The sequence below is a fragment of the Terrapene carolina genome, unplaced genomic scaffold (genome assembly GCF_002925995.2).
Source record: "Terrapene carolina triunguis isolate 2854851 unplaced genomic scaffold, T_m_triunguis-2.0 Scaffold210, whole genome shotgun sequence".
NCBI lineage: Eukaryota > Metazoa > Chordata > Testudines > Emydidae > Terrapene > Terrapene triunguis.
In genome coordinates this window covers 11,884,537-11,909,103 of record NW_020664561.1, presented here as the reverse complement: position 1 = coordinate 11,909,103, position 24,567 = coordinate 11,884,537, and the positions used below count along the sequence as shown (strand labels likewise).

General features: G+C 40.4%; 1 protein-coding gene across 4 annotated transcripts in view; it reads right to left on the bottom strand.

Moving 5' to 3' along the window:
* The window catches only part of LOC112105862 (sterol O-acyltransferase 1), a 56,605-nt gene that overhangs the window by 10,834 nt on the left and 21,204 nt on the right, over positions 1-24,567 (bottom strand). For all 4 annotated transcript variants that reach the window (XM_026655377.1, XM_026655378.1, XM_024198847.2 and 1 more), the window contains exons 3-10: positions 21,862-21,920; positions 8,741-8,892; positions 8,593-8,652; positions 7,572-7,679; positions 5,163-5,445; positions 3,158-3,236; positions 2,229-2,310; positions 1,383-1,428 (exon numbers count right to left, since the gene is read on the bottom strand). In XM_026655377.1, the coding sequence (XP_026511162.1) occupies positions 1,383-1,428; positions 2,229-2,310; positions 3,158-3,236; positions 5,163-5,445; positions 7,572-7,679; positions 8,593-8,652; positions 8,741-8,892; positions 21,862-21,920 (869 nt within the window). The remainder of the gene's footprint in view (positions 1-1,382; positions 1,429-2,228; positions 2,311-3,157; positions 3,237-5,162; positions 5,446-7,571; positions 7,680-8,592; positions 8,653-8,740; positions 8,893-21,861; positions 21,921-24,567) is intronic.

The following is a 24,567-nucleotide window of genomic DNA, read 5'->3' as shown; positions in this document are numbered from 1 at the left end:
CTAACCAAGACATTGAGACAGAGCTGAGCACACATTATATATTATGATAATTACTTCATATATATTATAATCTTCATTTCTCTTCCATCTGAGAAGATTTACAACAGGCCAGGCCATTCAAGAACCTGGTTTTGGTTCATCAGGCAACTCCCTATTCAAAGTTTTAAGACAGGGAAGTTCTGTCAATACAGTAATTTGACTGGATGAACACCCTGACTCACTTTATAATCGGCTTTTCAGCTCACCTAAGCCCCATTATAAACGCACATACCATACCGCAACTAGAGTACATGTTTTTTCACCCCTTTCCTTCCACATCAAGAACAGCCTATCAAGAGGGAGCTGGGCCCCTTTGTTAGTGCCATTTAGATGCAAAGAAGGATTCCTTGTGAAGTGGCAGAATTCCAGGTCACACCACGCGGAGGGTCCAATAAAACTTGACCTGGAAGTTTCTTTGGACTACAGCAAGAAACAATGAACGACTGTGCTCATTGAAGCACATGGGGCAAAGGAAGCAGTTTCTTGTCACTGTCCCCACAAACATACACACACTGCCTTTCCAAACTCACAAAATCTTGATAAGTGCTAGGTTTAGAGAAAAAGTGAGATGAGAATACAGAAGTGTAAGTGTCCTCTGCACCAATCTCAGTTGAACTAACTAACTAAAAGTTATTTACTTTGATAAGGTACGGCCATTAAAATGATAAAACAAGTAACGAAGTTTAATGTTCAGATAAGCATCCAAAAGCTTGGCTTGAACTATCAAAACCTCAAGTCTTCAAAAGAGAGCTGGAGATCTCAAGAGATATACTGGCACTTGTGTTTCTGTCTGGAGCACTTGAAGTGGTAAACCACCTTTTCCAAAAAGGGTGTGGTTCAAAACTAAGGCAAAGGCTCAGATCAATTCTTTGTTGTGCAAGGTAATTAGCCCTTCTCCAGTATCCACAGTATATTGGTAAAATGCATACTGGTGTTTCTATTGCCCTCTGCATCAATATAAAAGCCAATGGTCGTGAATCAAAGCTAAGGAAAAGTTAATCCCTAACTGAAATTATGACAGAATTTCATCAGAGGGTGGATAAAATATTGAGTCAACTCACTGAAGGAAGCAACTAGTAGAAATATTTTTTCTTAAAAAGGAGTTAGACGAGTATCTGACAAAATATTTCAGGGTACAAATATTAATATAATAGCAGGGATCAAAGAGAGTTTTCTTTTCTTCCATCGCTAGAAGGGCTTCTGTATTTTTCCGGTGAAGCTGATTGCTGAATAATTCACATAAGTTGAGGCCTCAAGCAGGAAGTGCCCGACAATTCCATCTGATAGAGTCTGAGAATTCTCTGGACATGTATTAAGATGATCAAAAATTAAACTAGACTCACCTGTGCAAACTTGGTAGCTACATAACCCCATCTTATCATGGGATTCCTACAAAGAGAAAAAGCACAATATTACATCTAACAAACTCTTCCTTTGGGGAAGCAAGGATCTCACCCAGTATAACCGTATTCTGTAACCATCCCATCCCTTGAGCACAGAACTAAATTAAAGTTTAAATTAGTGGTTTAGTCTGTGGAATATTGATGGTCTATAGAAAGCTCATGACTCCTCCTTATTGCCAGCTGTAAAGTGCATTAAGACAGCAAAATATATTACTTTCTCATGTAAGAAATTGCATATGTCTATGGCAACTACAGCAATCACATAAGGAGATAGTAGTCTGCACGATTGTGAACGGGAGGAGAGTTAGTCTACTAGACAGTGCCACTAAAATGGGCCCCATACTACGAAAGTTTGAGAACTCCTGGGCTAAGTGTATTTAAGAAGTACCTGTAGTTCCTCCTCAAATCCAAGAGATGGAGCTGCTTAACAACTCCATATTATGGCAGATACTCAAATTTAACTAAAATCTAAGGGACTAGTCTTCACAGTTCCCTTTCTTTCTAAAGACATTCAGCATCTGGTTGTTTCATTCCTAGATCTAACTCTAGACAGTTTTTCAGAAAAGCTCCTAAAATACCTAGAGATTGGTTAGCAGAGGGCGGGTCCGAGTCAAGCCATTGGGGTGCTATTTCCAGCCCTGCCAGTAGTTTGGCATAGGACCTGCAGAAACTCACCTTATCTCTCTGTACCTCAGTAAAGTGGGGGTAGTTCCCACTTCGGAGTCATTAAACATCAGCTCAGACTTTTAGAATACTACATAAAGATATCAGTGTTGTTGACATTACCTCGGATAGTTGTCCCTGTAGATGAGGGTGGGAGCAAAGAGGAAGTACAGATACTGGGTAACTTGGGGAACTGGGACGGTGCCTGAAAGAGCAAAAAAGAGTATTTGGTAGTGAAGCATTCAGCACACTGAAGGCATGGTGCTTCCCTTACTAGCCTTCTGCCTACTTAACCTAGGCCTCCTCACTAGCCATCACCCTGAAGACTTTAGTAAAGGAGTCAGAATCCTTAGATTGCCAGAAAAAGAACAGAGGGAAAACAGATTAGTAATTAGCAGGAATTCTGCTTGGGACATGTAGTTCAGAGAAACCAGCGCAGCCACTCAGTGCACAATGTTGTTAAATTGGCAGTCATTACACACAGTCGCATTTTTAAAGGAGGTACTGCCGGTGTGTCATGATTACTGATATCATGTGTACCTCAGGGCCAGAATGTCGGCAGACCAAGTCCCACACCAACATCTGGGCTCTTATTCCATGCTAACTTTACTGTGCAGTTCTAGATGGGTTACTGCCCTCTTAGAGGTGCTGTCCTTTGGATTGAAGCATTACACCGAAGTCCCCTCTACCATTTCTTGTGGATGTCCCAGTGGTAGCAAGATCCCCTGGCACTAAAAGCACGTAGAAAACCCCTAGATGTCTTGGCCAACTTACTGTCTCTCTAAAACTAGTTCTAATTCTTCTTCTTTGTAATAACTCAGTCACCCTGGGTGAAATTCACTTCTATGCAGAGGGCCACCACACAGCCCAGGCACCTCTCTAGCCACATTAAAGACCCACTTACATCTGAGAGTATAAATGGTGCACAGAAGTCTTGGGCTGACCATATGTATATGGGTGAATTTCACCCCTAGAGGAAGGAGGACTCAGGAAGCAAAGAGTAAAACAAATTATCCACAAACGTCTAGTGGAAGCAGGGGTAAGTTACTCACTTGACTTCTCCTTGGCTGAAGACAGGACCCGAGGAACATTCTCCCTAATGAATGAATAAGCCTTCATAATTAGACGAACCTGTAAAACAAGAGTGTGTCCAAAATCCCATTTTCCACAATTCAACTTCCTCAGCCTCTGCACTCCAGTGGGACAGAGTGATGCATCTGGGTAACGCTTTCAGCGTATTAGTCTCTTTTCACCTTCTCCTTTTTTAAAAGGTATGTACTGTTCCCCCTATAGGTTCACCTCTCAACTAAACACTCAGAGTACCAGAAGGGGCAGGTATGCAGATAGTAGTGGTACTTGCCCCCTCTGCACCTCCAAAAAAATCCAAACGGTTTTGTAATTTAGGTGGAAATTAAAATGAGCTCCAGTCCAGTGCATGTGCCGTATGACATGGAAACCAATAAAATGTTAGTTAGGTTAACCGAACACAATCTAGACTGAAGCAATGAATCACATCCTTTCGATACCCCAGCTGTTCTCAACACTGAGATTATTGTTGTCAATCTAGAATTATTTATTGAGTATACGGCTCCATTTTTTAAGTGATCAAGTTGAAGCAAGATGGCACCAGCACATGAGCTCTATGCCTACTGTTCAGTTCACGTTTTTTGCCCCCCACAATTTCCTCTCAGGAACTGATAATTGCTTGGCAGTTAATACTCCTCAAACTTGCTCTCTGAGTCCTGGCGACTCCTGTTTTGAGACGCTCACAGTGACAACTGCTTCTAGAATTACAAACATCAGGACTGTTGTGAATACACTCAGAACACAAAACGTGAATATACAGCAACAAACTAATGTCAAACATAGCTATTAAGAACTATTTCTGGGTCACAATAGAGGTGTACACTTCTCTTTTATGTATGAATATAATTGTTCAAGAAGGATCTTAAATTCTCTGTCAGGCCAGCACAACATGTTTAATGGGAGTTTAAAGTAAAAATCTGACCCCCCTTTTATAAAAGCTAGAACTGTTCTAACTCTAATTATATTTAATCTACTCAAGATTGGCTCCCTCAAAATGTAACTGTGCACAGTTACCACCTTCCTACTTGGGATACAACTGAAAGATTATTCTGTGAATATCACAGAGTATTACGAAGAAGCAAATGCCATGCATCACTTGGGCCATAGAAGCAATGTTTGCTACATTAAACCGTTTGCTGTTTGGGTCAATATGGCCATATATTTTATATACTGCACATCTTACATGAGGATATATGTATTCTTCATATTTAGATGCACAGGGCACAAAAAACTGCTTGAATTTAGAACTACAGTATTAGAAGTCAAAATCACCAAGAAGGTGAATGGCTATTTTAGACGGAGACCGTTCAAAACCATTCCCTACCGTTTTTGAATATATTTAATGTCATCTACGCTCTTCATTGACAGAGCAGCAAGTAAAATGAGTGTGAGGTTGCAAGACAACCTAAAATTAAAGCTTGAGAAATTACACAGATTTGTTCTGCCCTCTTTATGGGTATTGCACCTTATCTGTTGTGTGGCAACTAGATTAATTTACATCACAGACAATGGTCAAGTGGCCTTAAATTTTTACTTTTGTTCCAAAAGCAGCCAATACTGGGAACTGGCAATATTTCAAGTGTTTCCACTTCTCTCTTGCTTCTAGCAGTCACATGGGTACACCTTGTCTACAAACAGATGATATTTAAATATATATATATGCAATAGTCTAGTGCAATTGTATCATATTAACAGATACTGAATTTAATTCAATCAGCAAAGGGTACAATTATTGAAAACCTGTTAATAAAATAGAAAATATTATTTTTTAAAAATCAGAACTAGTTGCCAAGAGTAATGAGGTCTCTTAGTTACAAATTGTTATTATCTCACATGCAGAGATAGGCACTACAATATCTTTTTGAGGAGAAAAAAAGGCTTTTCAGCAAGTTCTTTCCTAGACAAAATTTTCACTCTAGCATGCAAAGCCATCTACTGTCCTGCCTCTAAAGTCACCATGCAGGGACTCACCTGTTCAAGTATTATAACGAACCGAGAGGCTGGAGGTAGAGCATATGACACAGCAACATACGTTGGCCCAAGCCCAAGCCCGATGCTTTGGAAGAGCATGAAGAGCATCCCGAAGAAGAGGGAGCGGATTTTCCGGTGGGAGGAACAACAGTGGCCCTGGGCCCACTGCAGGAAGAGGCCATAGGGTAAAATGAACGTGGACAGAAACATGCAGAGCCAGGTGGAAATGACAACAGGAAACTTGCCAAAAGCGAAGACCAAAAGATCAAATTCAAGCACCAGCCTAAAAGAAACAGATATGAGACAAAGCCAGATTAGTGGTATGTGGTGTTCATTATCTCTTTTTATGAAAGCTTCCAACCCAGTTCTGCAGTGGTCACAGAAAGCGACATTAGCAGACAACAGCTGGTAGGTGATCTCAGTTCAATTCCTTAATGGACAAGTGCATTGTGCAAAACCAAACCACACTCTTGTTGGCAACACTGACTGGCTGAAAGACTAAGATCTGACTCAGCAACACGTGTAAGCACATGCTTAACCCTAAGTCATATGGGCTTCAATGGGACTTAAGTGCCTGTTTTAAGGAAGCGCATGCTTAAGTTCTTTGCTGAAGATGGATGAGCTTAAGCACGCACTTAAGGGTGCTTACATGCTTTGTTAAATCAATACTAGAGTGAGACCCGGAAACAGAACTTCTCTCACTTCTAGCGAGGGTCCCTCCAAAACAGGGAGGAAACATTTACTGGGAAGTGAGAAAAGTTTCTATTGATGACTCCATGGCTGTACTTGTTCAGTGAATAAACAGGATTTCAGTCTCCGGAGATGTCACTTTAGCATGTTTCACAAGAACTCAGGGTCAGATTATTAAATATATTTAGGCACCCAAAGATGCAGATAAGCACCTAGTGGGGATTTTCAAAAGTACCTGTACACCTAATATCCACTGATTTTAATAGGAGTTGGACACCTAGATGCCTTTGAAAATCCCACTAGATACCCAAGTACCTTTACAAATCTAGCATTAAATCTACTTTGTTAAAAAAAGGTAGAATTAAATCCCAGGTAGATTTGCTATAGAACATGGTTGATTATTTTTAGAATCATGAAGAAACAGTTAAAATCTGCACAAATGAATATTGTGACTGGTCCTTCATGGTTTTCCCCTCCTTTAGAATCTAGTCTGATTTAGAAGTTTTAGATTTCTAGCCCTTCTACCTCAGAAGGGCCTTCACTCTATAGATTTAAAACTCTGCCGGCTCAGGACGACCTCTCAGGTACACATACCACAAGTACACAAAAGCTTAAAATGTATTCATTCCCATCCGGATTCATATTGGGATTACAAACTGTACCCTGAGACACTATCAGATCTATTTAGGAAGACAGTAAAACATATATATATATATATATATTACTGCAGATACTATTATGACAAAATATTACAGACAATCTGCTCCTCTGTATGGAAGACAAGTCTCCAATGTAGATCCATCCAATTCTTCCCCTGCTGCCCACATCACTTTCAATTGAGAAACAAAGCTAAGCTTCCATTTGGAAACCCAAATGCTGCCAGTTTACATTCATCCAGAACTGTACGTGCCAACTCTCAATTAGAGATGAAAAAAACACTAACATCAAGTCATGTCACAACTGGTTCTGATACATGAAAAACAAGGAAATTGTCTTATCAGTAAGATAAACATGTAGTTTCACTTGTAATCTACAGGGATAGCTGCCAAAAACAACTACAATTTAAGCAATAACGTCAACAAGTCAGAGGAAGACTCTCTCTCAAGCATGTTCAATACTGGCTACAAGCATCTAAACACAGGCACAACTGAGTCTGTTCCAGGACCTTCAAGGTTCATTTAGAACAACTTAATTTACATCTATTTAGCAACAATACAGTCCTCCAGAAGTGTGTTCAGTATAGTCTACTAATGCAGGACAGAAGACTGCCAAAGTATTTGCCATTTTTCAAAACTGTCTATACTGTCCCCTTCACTTGACATAAATGAAGAACCACCCCCATCCAGTTCATAATTCTGGTGCTCTGAGAACATAATGAAAAGAAGCTATCATCTACCTTTATGTTGAGTTCTCAAGAACCGCATGCCTCTAGCCCAATGACATTGGATATAATATTTCTAGGATATGTGCCCAAAGCCTATGAGCCATATGACAAAATTGCTCACTATCTCCCTATGCCTTCTGTGATTGCCCTATGTCTAGGATGTAAATTCTAGCACAATTTTAAAGCTTGTTGAGTCTATTTACAAGTTTTATGACCTGTCTACACAGCATTATACTTGGAGTACGAGTTCCCCGATTTTGTAACTTTATGTACCACTAATTTTTAATTATCAATTTTCAATGTGTAAGTGCTTCCCTTTCAACACACTTTCTTACCTTCCTTCATCAATAAAGTCTACTACAAGTGTGCTGAGAATGAAGAGGATGAGGAGAGCGATGAACATGTGGTAGATTGTCCGGATGTGGTTCACTTCAAACAGCTCACTGGGGAGGAGGTCCAAATGAAGAGCAATATCATTAGCACACATATGAATAGCATATAGTGTCTATAGTACTTTTTCTCTTCCAAATGTTTCCTTTCAATGTGAAACATGCCCCAACAAGTACAGCACAACTGGGAGACAAGAGCTCCGAGTTATAGTTCTGACTTGCTACATGACTAAGTCACTGCTCCGTTCCTCACTTTTTCCATCTGTAAGAGTATGGTGATACAACTACCTCACCGGGGTGTTGTGTGAATTAGTTCATGTTTGTGAATAAAAGATACCTGGTTCTCATCTAGCACTTCTACCTGAAGATCTCAAAATTCTCTCTTTGAAGGTGGGGTAGGTAATCCTCAACCTTATTTTTACACAGGGAGAATTAGTCACAAGATTAAATGACTTGCATAAGAATCCAAAGGGGACTGTCAGCAGTCAACAACTGAGACAGGTCCATTAAAAGCAATGAATACAAGCAATAAACAGTTTCTCCCCAAAGGAATTCAGATTTGAGGATCCAACAAGTGTTGTGCTGTGGCAGCCCTCCAGCAGGGCTACAGCTATTCCTAGTGCCTCCCACTGTCACCATCTTTCTAGCACATGTGGGCAAGGGCACGTGGGAAAAGGTTTACAGAACCTTCTACATAGGAGAAAGGCAGGCAAGCAAGCTACACCGCTTTGTAGCTTCAGAGAACCATTATCTTTTCAACAAATACCCATTTTCTTAGAGATAAAGCTCCATGGACATTTGCAACTATATATGTCTGAAAAAAAATATTCAACAGGAATCGGACATAGAAAGAAAGGGCTCAACTATAATAAAGAAGAGGTCCCAAAGTAAAGATACCGAGGGTGGCCAAGTGAGGCACTTTTAGCCAGTATGCTTCAGAAACAACAAGTGCAGTTAAAGTACTCACTCCAAGATGGACCTCCTAGCAGTAAAGAGCTTTCCATGTTCTGGAGGTGCTCTCAAGCCCCTGTGAAGAAGAAGGAGAATATTAAAGACAAAAAATTGTAAACTATAAAGGTTGCAGGAAACTTAACCTCATCCAGGGACCAGCTTACTTGGTTTTGTGCAGGTCTCTCTCTGAGCAGGTAGCTACAGGGAAGGTGGATGTTGCTGTGGAGGATTCCAGAAGCACAGACTTTGCTATCAAACGGTTCACAAACTCTGTAAAGTGACTGTCCACCTCCTTCATGAATGCCGGCTTCAACTCCTGATAAAGTGGAAATAGGGTCACATTATTTTCTATGCCTTGATGGGTCAAATCAGCTGTGAAACGCTACCATGAGTCATGCTTTGAATAATGCTTATTCATCTTTTGATACAATGCAGAAGAGAGGAAAGCTACCGATATTCTGGCGATAACGTTTAAAGAAGGAGAAAAGTAAAAATTAGGGGTGGTATGTACGTCATAAGATGTGGGACCAAGTAAGTTAAATGTAACCTCCCATCCCTGGAAAAAAAGCCCTGCATTCACACATTATGTTACATATTTAAAAACAAGAACGTAAGAATTGGTACACATGATGTAACACTAGATTGCCTATGTTGCACTATGAGGACAGTGCCTTTTGCTTCTACAGTTTTTATGTTTAACCTTGTAAGTTTTTTGGGGAGGTTAAGGGGGTAGAGTTGCACATTAATTTCTCACATGAACAATGAAATGGTCCCAACTAGTCTTCGAATTTTACACCCTCACAAAATGAACATGGGGAAGAGAAAAGAAAGGAATTCACACCTGAGCTACTGCCGTTGTTTGGCTAGAGGCAGTTTTCTGCATGGCTACGTTTACAGGGCAACATGTGAAAATGCAATAGTAGATGAAACAACAGCAACAGAGAAAAAAAATCAAACAAATAGGCCCCGAAGTACTGAGTCCTCCGATTCCCATTAGAGTCAATAAGAACTAAGGGTTCTTAATATCTTGCAAGGCCAAGCCCTTTGATTTTCACTGTGGAAAGATTATGCCACTTGTACTTTTGATATTTAGTTTCCAATTAAAATATTCCTGCATAAAGGCCAAGATGCTTGCACTGTATTGTCAAAGGGGACTAGGTATGCCATTACGGCATGCTCAGAGGTGATTTGACAAATTGTAGACAATTTGTATTCTTCCCTCTCCATGCAAAAGCCTACTATGGGTCCAATGGTTTATCAAAAGGGTGTTTAGATGCATTTTTGAAAGGTCCTTTGGATGACCAAAAAGAGGTCTTATGCTGTAATGTTACATTCTCAATTACAGTGCTTCAATGACAGCTGAAGGAATTTTTGCTTAAAAGCCTTTCAAAAAATTTCATAAAGCAAGCAAAGTTTTAGCTTCAAAAAGGTGAATTTTCAGAATGTGAAAGTGTGGCTATAACTGAAGTCCTATCTTGTCTAGATTACCAGTTTGCATAACACATTTCCTAGTTGCACATTGCTTTCCAGCTTGTAACGTACTAGGAAACGCACCATAAGGCAGTCTACAGTTTGAAGATTGTGCTAATGCAAGGGAAGTGTCCAGCTTATTTGCAAGGGAGTTAAAATGGTAAAATGGTAGCTGTCTTCAGACTGATTGTGTAAAGAGAACTACTACTGCTAGTATGTGCTAGATTGACAGTTCTGGATAGTGAAGTGTTCTTTTCACCCACAGAAGAAATATGGCAGAAGCAGTGGTAGGTGAAAGTTTTCCCCAGCATATTACATATATATCCTGAAATGAAAGCAACAGCATAAACATTAGCCTCAGGAAGACCGGAGAGCCATGCAAAGTTAATTATTCTCGAAAATCCAGAGAATATGAGAAACAGACTGCAAGAGATATGGGGCCAGATTCTTAGACTCACATTAGAAAAACTACATTGATGTACACCATTTGAGCATCTGGCCCCTGGGCAATAGTCTGAAGTTAAATACTTGCTGTTGGGTTGCTCCTCAAAACACCAGCCTGGTGGGGAGGAAAGATGGTGAAAGCTAACTAGTAAGACAACAATGCTCTACCCCAGAATTTTCCCAGAAACTAATTTTACAAAGATTAAACTTCTGCAGCATAAGATGAGCATTTCTAGGCAACGGATTTCAAAAAGATGGGCTTTAAATTAAATAAAAACTCAAGCTAGCCAAAAACTCAAAAGGTAATGAATTGTTTTTTAAGTATATCAGAAGCAGGAAGCCTGCTAAACAACCAGTGGAGCCCCTGGACGATCGAGATACAAAAGGAGCACTTAAAGACGATAAAGTAATTGTGGAGAAACTAAATGAATTCTTTGCGTCAGTCTTCACGGCTGAGGATGTTAGGGAGATTCCCAAACCTGAGCCGTCCTTTGTAGGTGACAAATCTGAGGAATTGTCACAGATTGACGTGTCATTAGAGGAGGTTTTGGAATTAATTGATAAACTTAACAGTAACAAGTCACCGGGACCAGATGTCATTCACCCAAGAGTTCTGAAAGAACTCAAATGTGAAGTTGCAGAAATGCATATAGTTTGTAACCTGTCCTTTAAATCAGCTTCTGTACCCAATTGGATTGGAAGATAGCTAATGTAATGCCAATATTTAAAAAGGGCTCTAAAGGTGATCCTGGCAATTACAGACCGGTAAGTCTAACGTCAGTACCGGGCAAATTAGTTGAAACAATAGTAAAGAATAAAATTGTCAGACACATAGAAGAACATAAATTGTTGGGCAAAAGTCAACATGGTTTCTGTAAAGGGAAATCATGTCTTACTAATCTATTAGAGTTCTTCGAAGGGGTCAACAAACATGTGGACGAGGGGGATCCAGTGAACATAGTGTACTTAGATTTCCAGAAAGCCTTTGACAAGGTCCCTCACCAAAGGCTCTTACGTAAATTAAGTTGTCATGGGATAAGAGAGAAGATCCTTTCCTGTATTGAGAACTGGTTAAAAGATAGGGAACAAAGGGTAGGAATAAATGGTAAATTTTCAGAATGGAGAGGGGTAACTAGTTGTGTTCCCCAAGGGTCAGTCCTAGGACCAATCCTATTCAACTTATTCATAAATGATCTGGAGAAAGGGGTAAACAGTGAGGGGGCAAAGTTTGCAGATGATACTAAACTGCTCAAGATAGTTAAGACCAAAGCAGACTGTGAAGAACTTCAGAAAGATTGCACAAAACTAAGTGATTGGGCAACAAAATGGCAAATGAAATTTAATGTAGATAAATGTAAAGTAATGCACATTGGAATAAATAACCCCAACTATACATACAATATGATGGGGGCTAAATTTAGCTACAACTAATCAGGAAAGAGATCTTGGAGTCATTGTGGATAGTTCTCTGAAGACATCCACGCAGTGTGCAGCGGCAGTCAAAAAAAAGCGAACAGGATGTTAGGAATCATTAAAAAAAAGGGATAGAGAATATGATGGAGAATATCTTATTGCCTTTATATAAATCCACCGTATGCCCACATCTTGAATACTGCATACAGATGTGGTCGCCTAATCTCAAAAAAGATATACTGGCATTAGAAAAGGTTCAGAGAAGGGCAACTAAAATGATTAGGGGTTTGGAACAATTCCCATATGAGGAGAGATTAAAGAGGCTAGGACTTTTCAGCTTGGAAAAGAGGAGACTAAGGGGGGATAGGATAGAAGTATATAAAATCATGAGTGGTGTGGAGAAAGTGAATAAGGAAAAGTTATTTACTTGTTCCCAAAATATAAGAACTAGGGGCCACTAAATGAAATTAATGGGCAGCAAACAAATAAAAGGAAATTCTTCTTCACACAGCACACAGTCAACCTGTGGAACTCCTTGCCTGAGGAGGTTGTGAAGGCTAGGACTATAACAGGGTTTAAAAGAGAACTCGATAAATTCATGGAGGTTAAGTCTATTCATAGCTATTAGCCAGGATGGGTAAGGAATGGTGTCCCTAGCCTCTGTTTGTCAGAGGGTGGAGATGGATGGCAGGAGAGAGATCACTTGATCATTCCCTGTTAGGTTCACTCCCTCTGACATCTGGCATTGGACATTGTCGGCAGACAGGATGGACCCTTGGTCTGACCCAGTATGGCCATTCTTATGTTGTTATAAGGAGTGTCCTGCGAGTCACCCCATTTTGGGGTGCTGCCAGGAAGAATCACACAAGGATAATGTCTTGTAAAGAAAAATGTCTAGGTATTATTTGATGTCCACTTTGTTATTTTCTATCACTGGAATAGCTAGCTGATAATCATTCCACTGATGAATTTTTTAAATTTAATAATCTTTCTTTAAGCTTCCTTATTTTCCCTGTCTAAGATACCTTGAAATTCCCTATAAATTAGATAATTGCAATGTCACAGCTGGTACTTTTGAGAGGTACAGCTTTTACCTGGGACATTATCACATGGTCTCTAGGAAAGAGAAAGTTGAGTAACCAACTTTCTGTTGCAGCTCACCTCTGAGATCAGTAAATGTCAAGAGCATGCTTTTTTGCTTCTTTATGATGTGTAATGAAAGCCTGAAAGTTTCTCCTGATTCTTTACCTTAGAACAGGAATACAGAGAGAAACAGACAAGGGAAGACCAAAGGACTCTTTGGAGAAGCTAACAACTGGAACTCTTGTAGGGCTACACGCGTTTGGATCTTACACAGAGATTTTCTCCCAGTTATTTTTCCAGGTGTTTTGAGTTGGACAGGCTTTTTAAAAACTTCCTTCTCCATCCCCACACCACCACCCAAATTGCTCATGATACATCCTTGTTCCTCATGATACCATAATGCTACTAGTTCTCCAGTTGTCTTTTCTTGGAATCTATGGATGACAGGTTAGACAAGACATGAAATACTAATAAGCAATAAGCCCTCTCTTACATCCTAAAGCAGAAAAGGGGTACACGTTTTCTTCCCTTTGGGGGCCCTCTTTACCAAAATACCACATATCTAGGGAGATGCATTCTTAGAGACTAGTAATGTGTAATAAAAAGGAAAATAAACCCAGTCAATTAAGTGTACATTCTGCTTAAGTCTTAGACATTCAGTTGTGAAAGAGTCGAGATGTGATCGTATGAAAATAATGGTGCACTAAAAAAAATAAAAAAAATCAAATTATAAGACAGCTCTGCCTGTTTCTTGAAGAGGTGGTGAGTCTCCGATTCTCCTACTCTCCACTCGGAACAAAGATCTGTCCACTGCTCTGCTCAAAACAAATTGTAACTGTTAATATTTAGCTTATTGAAAATATTTGCTCAGCAACCAGCAAACAAAGAAGTTTCTCCAGCACTTGGAGACGATAGTTCCAAGTTGCTGATTGCCCTTGGAATTGCTTCCACTCATTCATTAAAAAGGGGCTTTTAATATTTTACAAAGGATATCTGGATTTATCCTTTTAAAAGCAGAGGGTGAGACGAGGATTTAGTTGAGCAGGGATTATGGCTGAGACCACTGTAGATACCAGAATGCTAAAGCAAAGTATCAGAACCAAAGCCAGAAGCGTAGGAGTTGTTATGGGATTCCTACTGCTACAGAAAGCAGGAATAGTCCTTTAAAATACACTACATCCCCTTCTCCATTCCCCAAGGAGCAAGGAATCATAGAGTATTAGGGTTGGAAGGGACCTCAGGAGGTCATCTAGTCCAACCCCCTGCTCAAAGCATGACCAATTTCCAACTAAATCATCCCAGCCAGGGCTTTGTCAAGCCTGACCTTAAAAACCTCTAAGGAAGGAGATTCCACCACCTCCCTAGGTAACCCATTCCAGTGCTTCACCACCCTCCTAGTGAAAAAGTTTTTCCTAATATCCAACCTAAACCTCCCCCACTGCAACTTGAGACCATTACTCCTTGTTCTGTCATCTGGTACCACTGAGAACAGTGTAGATCCATCCTCTTTGGAACCCCCTTTCAGGTAGTTGAAAGCAGCTATCAAATCCCCCCTCATTCTTTTCTTCTGCAGACTAAACAATCCCAGTTCCCTCAGCCTCTCCTCATAAGTCATGTGCTCCAGCCCCCTAATCATTTTTGTTGCCCTCCGCTGGACTCTTTCCAATTTTTCCACATCCTCCTTGTAGTGTGGGGCCCAAAACTGGACACAGTACTCCAGATGAGGCCTCACCAATGTCGAATAGAAGGGAATGATCACTTCCCTCGATCTGCTGGCAATGCCCCTACTTATACAGCCCAAAATGTCGTTAGCCTTCTTGGCAACAAGGGCACACTGTTGACTCATATCCAGCTTCTCGTCCACTGTAACCCCTAGGTCCTTTTCTGCAGAACTGCTTCCTAGCCATTCGGTCCCTCGTCTGTAACAGTACATGGGATTCTTCCGTCCTAAGTGCAGGACTCTGCACTTGTCCTTGTTGAACCTCATCAGGTTTCTTTTGGCCCAATCCTCTAATTTGTCTAGGTCCCTCTGTATCCTATCCCTACCCTCCAGCGTATTTACCACTCCTCCCAGGGATGCGGGACAAGGAAAGAGTCCTCATGAGGGTTACCAAAGTCAAATAAAATTTACCCTGGCACTGCACCAGAGAAGTGTCAGCTCCAAGGGCAGGGTGCATTATGGCACTACTCCTCATTCCAGTGGACTGCCCCCTCTCACATTTCCCAACCCCCTCCCACTGATTTGGGGAGGGGGTATAACCGAGCCTTATACTGCCCCCCCATCCCCATGCCACCCAATATTCTCCTATCCACAACCTATGAGAACCCCAGCTCTGTGGTCCCTCAACACCCCATTTCTATGGCCCTGCAGACAAATTATATTTATTTTCTCAATTAACTATCAATAGTCCCTTTGCCATTATTGATCATTTACATTTACACAAGATCTTCCTTGTGCTTAATCTTGGAAGAAAGGCATCGCTCAATAGGGATATTATTTATAGCCATGAAAAAAATTGTAATGTGACAGATTCAGCATTATGACTTCCCTGTAGGACCAAAGAAATAAGCAGCTGTGATTGGAAAAAGCTTTCTGTAAATACACATTTACTGAAAGCAAAGAAACTATGAAGTAAAGAATAAAATATGTTTAAATGCAGTATATCTCAGTACTACATCCCTCCCCTACTGTGTGAATCTCTTTAAATGGGACATCAGGAGTCTCCTGCTGTTCCCTCAGGTGCAATTCATGATTAGGCATCAGTGTTCCAGAGCGAACAAGGGGGAAAAAGGAACAAGCTAGGTTTAACCAGGCCAGTGCTCTAGGGAGCAGAGTGCTTACATGTCAATGGAATGCTGCTATGGATCCAAAAGTGAAGGGGTTAAAAAACTTTAAAGCCATGGAACAAACAAGCAGAGTTTAAGTTATTACTCACTCTCCTGCTCACTACACTGAGTATTTCTGTGTCTGCTTATGGAGCTGTCAGCTGACTATAAAGTGGCTGTGGTAGCAACCCCCTGCCTCCTCCCAACGTTGCTGGGTCTCTCAGTGGTGAATCAACTAGTTCAGAAAAACTGGATCTATAAATATGAAAATTAAGCACTCTCTCAAACACTTAAAGTGTCTGTTGCAGTTTCTAACTGCCAAATGTGAAGCATGACTTCAAACTGAGTTTTGAACCATAGTTAATACTCATTTCTATATTATTTGTCTAAAGGATTCCTTCTGTAGTCCAAATACACTTTAATGTTTTAACTAAGAAGGCTCAACAGAGGTAATCAGATCATTTTCCACCATGGTATCTGAGATTTCCCCTATACGCAGAATAGGAAACAGTCATTGTGTGGTATTGGTTGGCAGAGTTTGATTCAATGGCTTCTGCTGTGCATATCCAGATTGCTGACAAAGCTGAAGCCCTTGGCTAAAACCTGAATAAAGTCAAACTTTAAAATAAATAAAGAGAAGCATTTGTTAGAAACTAGATAGATATGAACTGGTTTCTTTTACTAAAAGGACAGTGTTTTAGGTCCCAAAGTCTCAGGTTCAGAATTCTCAGCTAATAGCTTCCCAAAGCCCATTTATTTAGACACATTACAATTAAGTGAGCTAGTCAGATCTCCAGTCACATGCACCACAGAGTTTTAGACAAGAGAATCAGATCATTGAATAATTGTCTTATTTACCATGGAACCTGAGCCCTAACAAAAGGGGGAAAGAGTGTCTCTGTGGGAGCCATGCTGTGCCATAAAAAGCATCAATCACAAACTGAATGATAGCAGAGCGAAGAGAACAGGCTTTCCACTGCTCTGACCAGACCCTCGAGGTAGGTGGGCCTCCATCCTCACAGCTTAGCTCTCAACTGTTGCCAGTAACTTTTACTTCAGTGATATTTTCCAGCCTTAACAGCTTTAGTTGTTTAGCTATCAGCCAAGCGCCACTGTGCTCAATTGCAGTGCTAACCGAGTGATAGAAGAGTGCATTGCTCCTGCTTAGAGTTTACAGTCTAGGAAAGGACAAAGTGTTCAGATCTTAGACCATAGACTTAGGCACCTAAATAAAGAATGCCTGATTTTCAAGAGTGCTGTGCATCCACAACTCTCATTCAAATCAGTGGGATTTAGGCACCTCAAAGACATGGACTTATTAGGGCCTAAATCTATAATTAGGGATCCAACTCAAAGCTCCTGCATTTGAAAATTTAGACCCAAGTTTAGATTCCAACAATAGTTCACACTGAGAAAAGAGTAGTGTCAGAGGCTCCACAAAAAATCTGCTAAGGATTTTGCTATTGATTTTACATGGAAAGTACACAGACACTATGGTGATGGGTAGCAGTATAAAACCCTAAGATAGATAAGAATTTGCTGTTTAGTTTAAATTCTACATTTTCAAAAATTATTTGAAAAAGTGATAATCAGTAATTAGTCTGTGCATGTTGTCTTCTTGTGTGCAGCTCCATCCATGAGCAATTGAATCTTACTTTAGGCCAGTGGTCCCCAAACTTTTCAGGGTTGTGCCCCCCCTTACTCCTATTCCCTCCACCCCCGGAAGTGGGTCTGCGGCTTGTGGGGGAGGGGGCAGCATGAACAGGAGTAAGGGGGCTGGGGCCAGAAGCAGAGATGGGTGGCACTCACTTCCTGCCCCCCATGGGGGCTGGCCCGGGTCCCAGTCGCACCCCACAATTTGGGGTCCTCTGCTTTAAGCCAAGATTCAGGAATGCACATTAAGTACATGCTTAAATGCTTTCCTGAATTAGGGTCTTCGAGATTACTAAACTGACCCCTTTTTATACAGTTACGTAGTGTCTCATTGAAGCTGTAGCTGCACACGGGTTAAGTGTGGTTAACAGCTAATAAAAGATTATGTTCCATGTTCATATTTAATTGCTCCCAAGTTTGTTTGCTGCCATATTTCCCCATGACCCGAATTCACTCCACAACAAGCTGTGTAAGCTAGAGGGCTTTCTGTAGCCCATCAGTCTCTATCACCACCATATTTTCTGATGATGTCACAAAGCTAAGCTGTGGCAGGAAATTTGCTCCCCATCTCCCTCACGCTATATGCAAAAAAATAGGGCTGTCAAGTTATTAAAAAAATTAATCACGATTAATCACTCAGTTAAACAATAACAGAATACCATTTATTTAAATATTTTCTGATGTTTTCTACATTTTCAAATATATTGATTTCAATTACAACACAGAATACACTTTATTTTATATTCTAAATATTTGCACTGTAAAAAACAAGATAGGTGAATTGAAAAATACTAATACAAATACTGTAGTGCAATCTCTTTATCATGGAAGTTGAACTTACAAATGTAGAATTATGTACAAAAAATAACTGCACTCAAAAATAAAACAATGTAAAACTTTAGAGCCTACAAGTCCACTCAGTCCTACTTCTTGTTCAGCCAATCTTTCAAACAAGTTTGTTTACATTTTCAGGAGATAATGCTGCCAGCTTCTTATTTACGATACCTGAAAGTGAGAACTTGGCACTGCTGTAACCGGCGTCACAAGATATTTTACGTGCCAGATTCGCTAAAGATTCATATGTCCCTTCACGCTTCAGCCACCATTCCACAGGACATACGTCCATGCTGATGATGGGCTCTGCTTGATAACGAGCCAAAGCAGTGCAGTCCAACGCATATTCATTTTCATCATTGGAGTCAGATGCCAACAGCAGAAGGTTGATTTTCTTTTTTGGTGGTTCAGGCTCTGTAGTTTCTGCACCAGTGTTGCTCTTTTAAGACTTCTGAAAGCATGCTCCACACCCCATCCCACTCAGATTTTGGAAAGCACTTCAGATTTCAAGTGCTGTAGCGATCTTTAGAATTCTCACATTTGTAACACTTTGTGTTTTATCAAATCTGCAGTGAAAGTGTTCTTAAAAACGAACATGAGCTGGGTCATCATCCGAGACTACTATAACATGAAATATACGGCAGAATGTGGGTAAAACAGACCAAGAGGCATACAATTCTCCTCCAAGAAGTTCAGTCACAAATTTAATTAACGCTTTTTTTTTTTTTTTTAAACGAGCGTCATCAGCATGGAAGCACATCCTCTGGAATGGTGACCGAAGCATGAAGGGGCATATGAATCTTTAGCGCATCTGGCACATAAATATTTTGCAACGCTGGATACAGCAGTACCATGCAAACAACTGTTCTCACTTTCAGGTGACATTGTAAATAAGAAATGGGCAGTATTATCTCCTGCAAATGTAAACAAACTTGTTTGTCTTAGAGATTAGCTGAACAAGAAGTAGGACTGAGTGGACTTGTGACTTACATAACTGCACTCAATAAACAAAAAAATCTACATTTATAAGTTGCACTTTCACGATAAAAAGATTGTTCTACAGTACTTGTATGAGGTGAATTGAAAAATACTATTTCTTTAGTTTATGATTTTTAGTGCAAATATTTGTAATAAAAAATATAAAGTGAGCACTGTACACTTTGTATTGTGTTATAATTGAAATCAATATATTTGAAAATATAGAAAAACAACCAAAATTTTATAAATTTCAATTGTTATTCTATTCAATTAAAACTGCAATTAATCATGATTAATTTTTTGAGTTAATTGCGTGAGTTAACTGCGATTAATCGACAGCCCTACAAAAAAGGTAAATCTTTATTAAGCTGATGTGACATTTTGTGTGTGTGTGTAAGTAAAATTTAAGTCAGGAGAGTTCCCAATTGCCAAGAACATTTTAAAGCTTACCAAAACTGTTTGCCTCATTGAAATCCTAAACTTGGCCACATTAGTGCACCAAAATGCATATAGACGCATCTTCCCCTCTTGTGCAAAGCCTTCAAATCCACTCTAGTTACCCCATCGTATAATGAAACTGTGTGTTCACCACCCACTAGCCAGAATACCAAGATTGCGAAATGAGACTTCTCCGAGGCAAAGGCATTCACCTTTCCTTCTAAGAGTTATTCATTCTCTGGCATCAAGTAAGACTGTGAAATTACAGATCATTGCTGTGGAACTCTTGTGATGTTAATAGAAGGTGTGAGTAAGGCACAGTGTGTCCTGAAGAACATGCAAACAAAAGAAAACTGGTTGCTAGGATGAAGAGCGAACTCAATGCTGCCCCACTTAGTATGGGTACAGGGCACCCTTGCAGAATAGCATGGAAAGGTTTGGAAATTCCTTCTTTGTCTTAACAAGAATAATGGCAACCATGGGGGAAAAGGTTTAACAAATGGTTTAATAAAGCCAATGGATATTTGTTTAGGAGAGTTGGGAAACCATTTGGGAAGGAGGACTGTGGAAGTGTGTATAATTTCTGTTCTGATCAAGTATAAAAATTCATTCCTATGTCAAAGTTCTCTACTCCACTTCTGGTGCCCAGGGAAGGGGAGATGGCAAAGGAATTTCCCTTGGTGTTCCAAAGTATTTTACGTATTCTTAAGTAAAGTGAAGAAAACATGTTTTTTTCTGATATTCATTTCAAGACCTTCTAGGCAGAAGATGCTTGGACAGGAAAAGGAAGCCCTACAGACGTTTAAGGTAGTAAAAGCCGCATAACACCTCCATTGGGAGCAAAAGCAAACATCACTTCCACTAGAGAAGACACTGACTGAATAAAGTTTATTAAAAGTGATATTATTCAGGCTAGGAAGCCAGAAGTCTCTCTGAACACATGACTAAGTGTTGATAGTTAGCCTTCCCGTTCGAAGATCAGAGCAGGACATGCAAACAAGCTTGTGCCCCCACATCCCTAACAAAAGCAGCCATGGTTGTGTCATTGTGATGATTCAACTGAGATGTTACTTTATGTTGTTGCCTTCATATTGGAAGAATTTTAAATTTCAGACTCCAGAGAATTTAAAAGTGATTCTCTTTAAGAGGCAGTTCAACTCTGGGCCTATTGCTTTGAACAGTGATCCTTTAAAAGTGATCTACTAGTGTTAAAATATCATCCGGCAGACATACGTCAAATGCTCTAAATGGCAAAGACAAATAGGGCATTCAGCAGACAAGCAGCTTGAGGAAAAAAGCTGCTTCACCACTCCACCAGAAATTGGTAGTATTTTTAACCCCCATATCACTGTAGAGTGACCAAGCACATAACTCAGGAGAACACTGCCAGATGTAGCATGCAGGGAGTTAAGTCACTGTTAAAAACCACACTACAGTTTCACAGACTATTATGTTGGAAGCTGGGATATTCTTGTAGGTCCCCTTTCAAAAAAGGTGTCATGAAGAATGAAGAAATTCTCTAGAAATTAGAACCCACATCAGACTGTCTGCATCTCCTGCTCACACACATTTATGGACAACACAACCTTGTCTGCACTAGGAGAGTCATCTGTGGCTGCTGAAGGAGTGCAGGACTCCCTGCTGAAAAGGGTGGGAGAAAGTGTCTTAGCTGGCTCCATAGCAACAGGCAAGAATACCAGGCAGCGAGTAGCCCATTCACTGGATGGTACCATGAGGAACTTTTTCCTTTAAACATTAAAACTACAGATTGTCAAAAATAGCAGTCCCAGCTATACTGTCAAGGGGTAATACAGCCAAAGCCAGTCAATTTGGATACGGGGTGTCAAAGTTCACATGCTTATTTGTAGAATTAACCTTTTGGGGCCCAAGTACAACACAGGCTGAGAAAGAAAAACAAACAGCCGAGTTAATATTTTGACACAGATGCTGTACAGGGGGCATAGGAATAGGTAGGGGAGAAGGGGAAGAATAAAGGCTTGTGTAAAACCACTACTCCTAAGCTATGTCTGAAATGATGGCATTATAGAGCATTAAACGAACAATAGACAAACACACACAAAAAAAAGTTTCATGTTTTCCAGGAGTCTGGATCCCCCCCACCAAGTAAATGTTAAAAAATATTTACCTCAGCCTCTGCTATTAGCTGCATTTTCTTTGTTATCCCATGGTCGACATCAACCCAACCTAAAGGAGGAAAAGCAAATATTTAACAGTTATGTTTTCAATAGATATGACATGGTCAACACACATGCTCAGAAGCACGAAGAGAAAAGGAGGAACAGCATACCCAGCTCATAGAAACTGGATTTACCATTAACTTTGTCTCTGATAAGCCAAAGGCCCAGTTAAGCTCAGGACTGACTGAACTGTAGGAAGTTTAGAAGCCAAGAAGGAGCATTTTGGTGTTTTATGTGGATGGTGATTTTATTAAACACAGCTGCTGAAACCCAAGCACCCAGTAACTTCACAAGTGTCAAGTCTTCTCCCTCCATCCCAAACATCAAATATTTTTAAGGTTTCATCAGGAGCCAAATTTTTGATACAAGCAAGAGGACAAATGCACATACACTTGTCAGAGTTAACCCCATGAGTTTAAATTAGTCAGGTGACAAACCAGCTGCATCTTCATGTTAATAGGTGCTAGATTTGGGCAACTTACTTTTGCCCATTGCTAACCATAACCTAGAGTCATCTTCAGTATGTCATTTTATTTGTATTATCATTAGGGCTACGAATCAGTGACTTCCACAGACCTCTGTGACTTGAGCTCATGGCACCTGGGAGCTGCAGGGTCTCCCCACAGCCCATGATGGCTGGGAACTGTGGGGGCCCCCAAACTCTGAGATGTCACGGGGGTGCCCTGGGAGCTCCCAGGCACCACGGGTGGCAGGGATGTCCCAAGCTGGCAGAGGGGGGACCCCACAGGTCTGAGCTGGGGGCCCCAGGGTAGTGTACGGATCCCAGAGCTCCCTGTTTTGTCATGCATATTTTTAATAAAAGTCATGGATAGGTCACGGGCAAAAAAGAAAAATTCACAGAAGCCCATGACCTGTCTGTGACTTTTACTAAAAATGTCTGAGACAAAATCTTAGCCTTAATTATCACAGCACCTAGGAGCCCCAATTGTGGACCAGGACCCCACTGTTGTAGCTGCTATGCCCACATGGAACAAAAAGAAGGCTCCTGTGGCAAAGAGATAACATCTAAGTAACAAGTCATACTGACTGCAAGAAACAATGGACTGAGCTTGCGCCACAACAAGATGACCAGATCCCAGCAGATCTTGGTAACAAGAAAGTGAAAAGGACAAAAATCGACAGATTCCCTGCAGAAGGGCAGTTTGGAAATACAATCTGGTAGGAAAAAATACACCAAGATGCCTATACATATTTACGACAAGCTGAGGCAAAGATACAGCACTCAAAGAGCCATACACCATTTAATGTTTACCACTATGCTTAAAGGACAGAGTTCAAATGTTATCCATATTTATAACCACCCTTTGGAAGTTTGAATCTGAAGCATATTATCTTACTAGAAATCTTCCCCTCTATCATGTACGCACACAGGTATATTACTATAGGGTTGCACACAAAGAACAGTGTTGACTTATATCCTTGTTCTCCTATGAGAACTGTAGCAGTTCATTGCAAATGGAAATTTAAATATTTAGAGTATTATATTATAATACGTTGGAGCAAAACAGATGGGAGGTGTTGTTCTGGCATTTACATAATGGAATAACCAAGGCCTTGCTATGCAAGAGTTGTGTTTCCTGTTAGGCACAGTGCCCGTTTCTGGTTATCACTCACTAAGGAACACAATATCCCAACAGTTGGATTGGGAGTAAGGACGCTAAATGGTAAAGGATGGGAACAACTGATAACATTTTGGCTTTTGGAACGTTTTTTGTTTGCAACTACATAAGTCTTGCCAAGGTCCCTAAACTTGGCCAACCCTGAAATAGTGATAAACAACCTTTAGAAGGCCACATGTGTCTGTGTGGGCCTTTTCTGTAGTTTTCTCATCCTAATCTTGCAACTAATTCAGAATGCCTAGGTAGAAATGGAATAGTAGTGCACTAGCAGCACACAACCCTCCAAACAATGAGGCCTTTACAAGTAAAAAGCACTTCGCAAGTTTCTTATTAAGCAAAGGATTCTTAGCAAACAGGTTTAAAGACTTCAGTAGAAACAAATCTTGAACCACCTCCCCCCCAAAAAATCCACAGTTAAACAAGTATATAGAGAAATAAATATTGGCCTAATAGTGTATCTTGCTAAGGGGAGGCCAATTTATAACCAACCCATTTAAAAAAAATCATCTCTTTGGTGCCTGAATTTGTGACTTTCACATTCACTTTAATGCTTGTCATCCTGTATTTAAAGCCTTGCCGCTTACATGAAGAACTTAACACCAGAAACTTGTTACACCCAATACAATAGGCATCCAGAAACAGCAGCATACGAAGAGAACTGAAGAAACAATAAGAGATAGTGGCTCATCAATTATGCGTGGGAGAACTTTTTATAGTTGTAACAGGAGTGCAGACGTATACTGTGTTGTAATACAACTTTTTCCCATTGTTGTTTGTAGTGTTGTTGTATCTGTGTTGGTCCCAGGATATTAGAGGACAAGGTGGATGAGGTAATAGCTTTTATTGGACCAACTTCTGTTGGTGAGAGAGGAAAGCTCTTCTTCAGGTCTGGGAAAGATACTAAGAGCATCACAGCTAAATAAGATGGAATAGATTGTTCAGTATAAGTAATTCCACATATTGTGAGACACCATTCAAGGTGTGGGGCGGGAGGGGGGGGGTTCATGGGTTTCA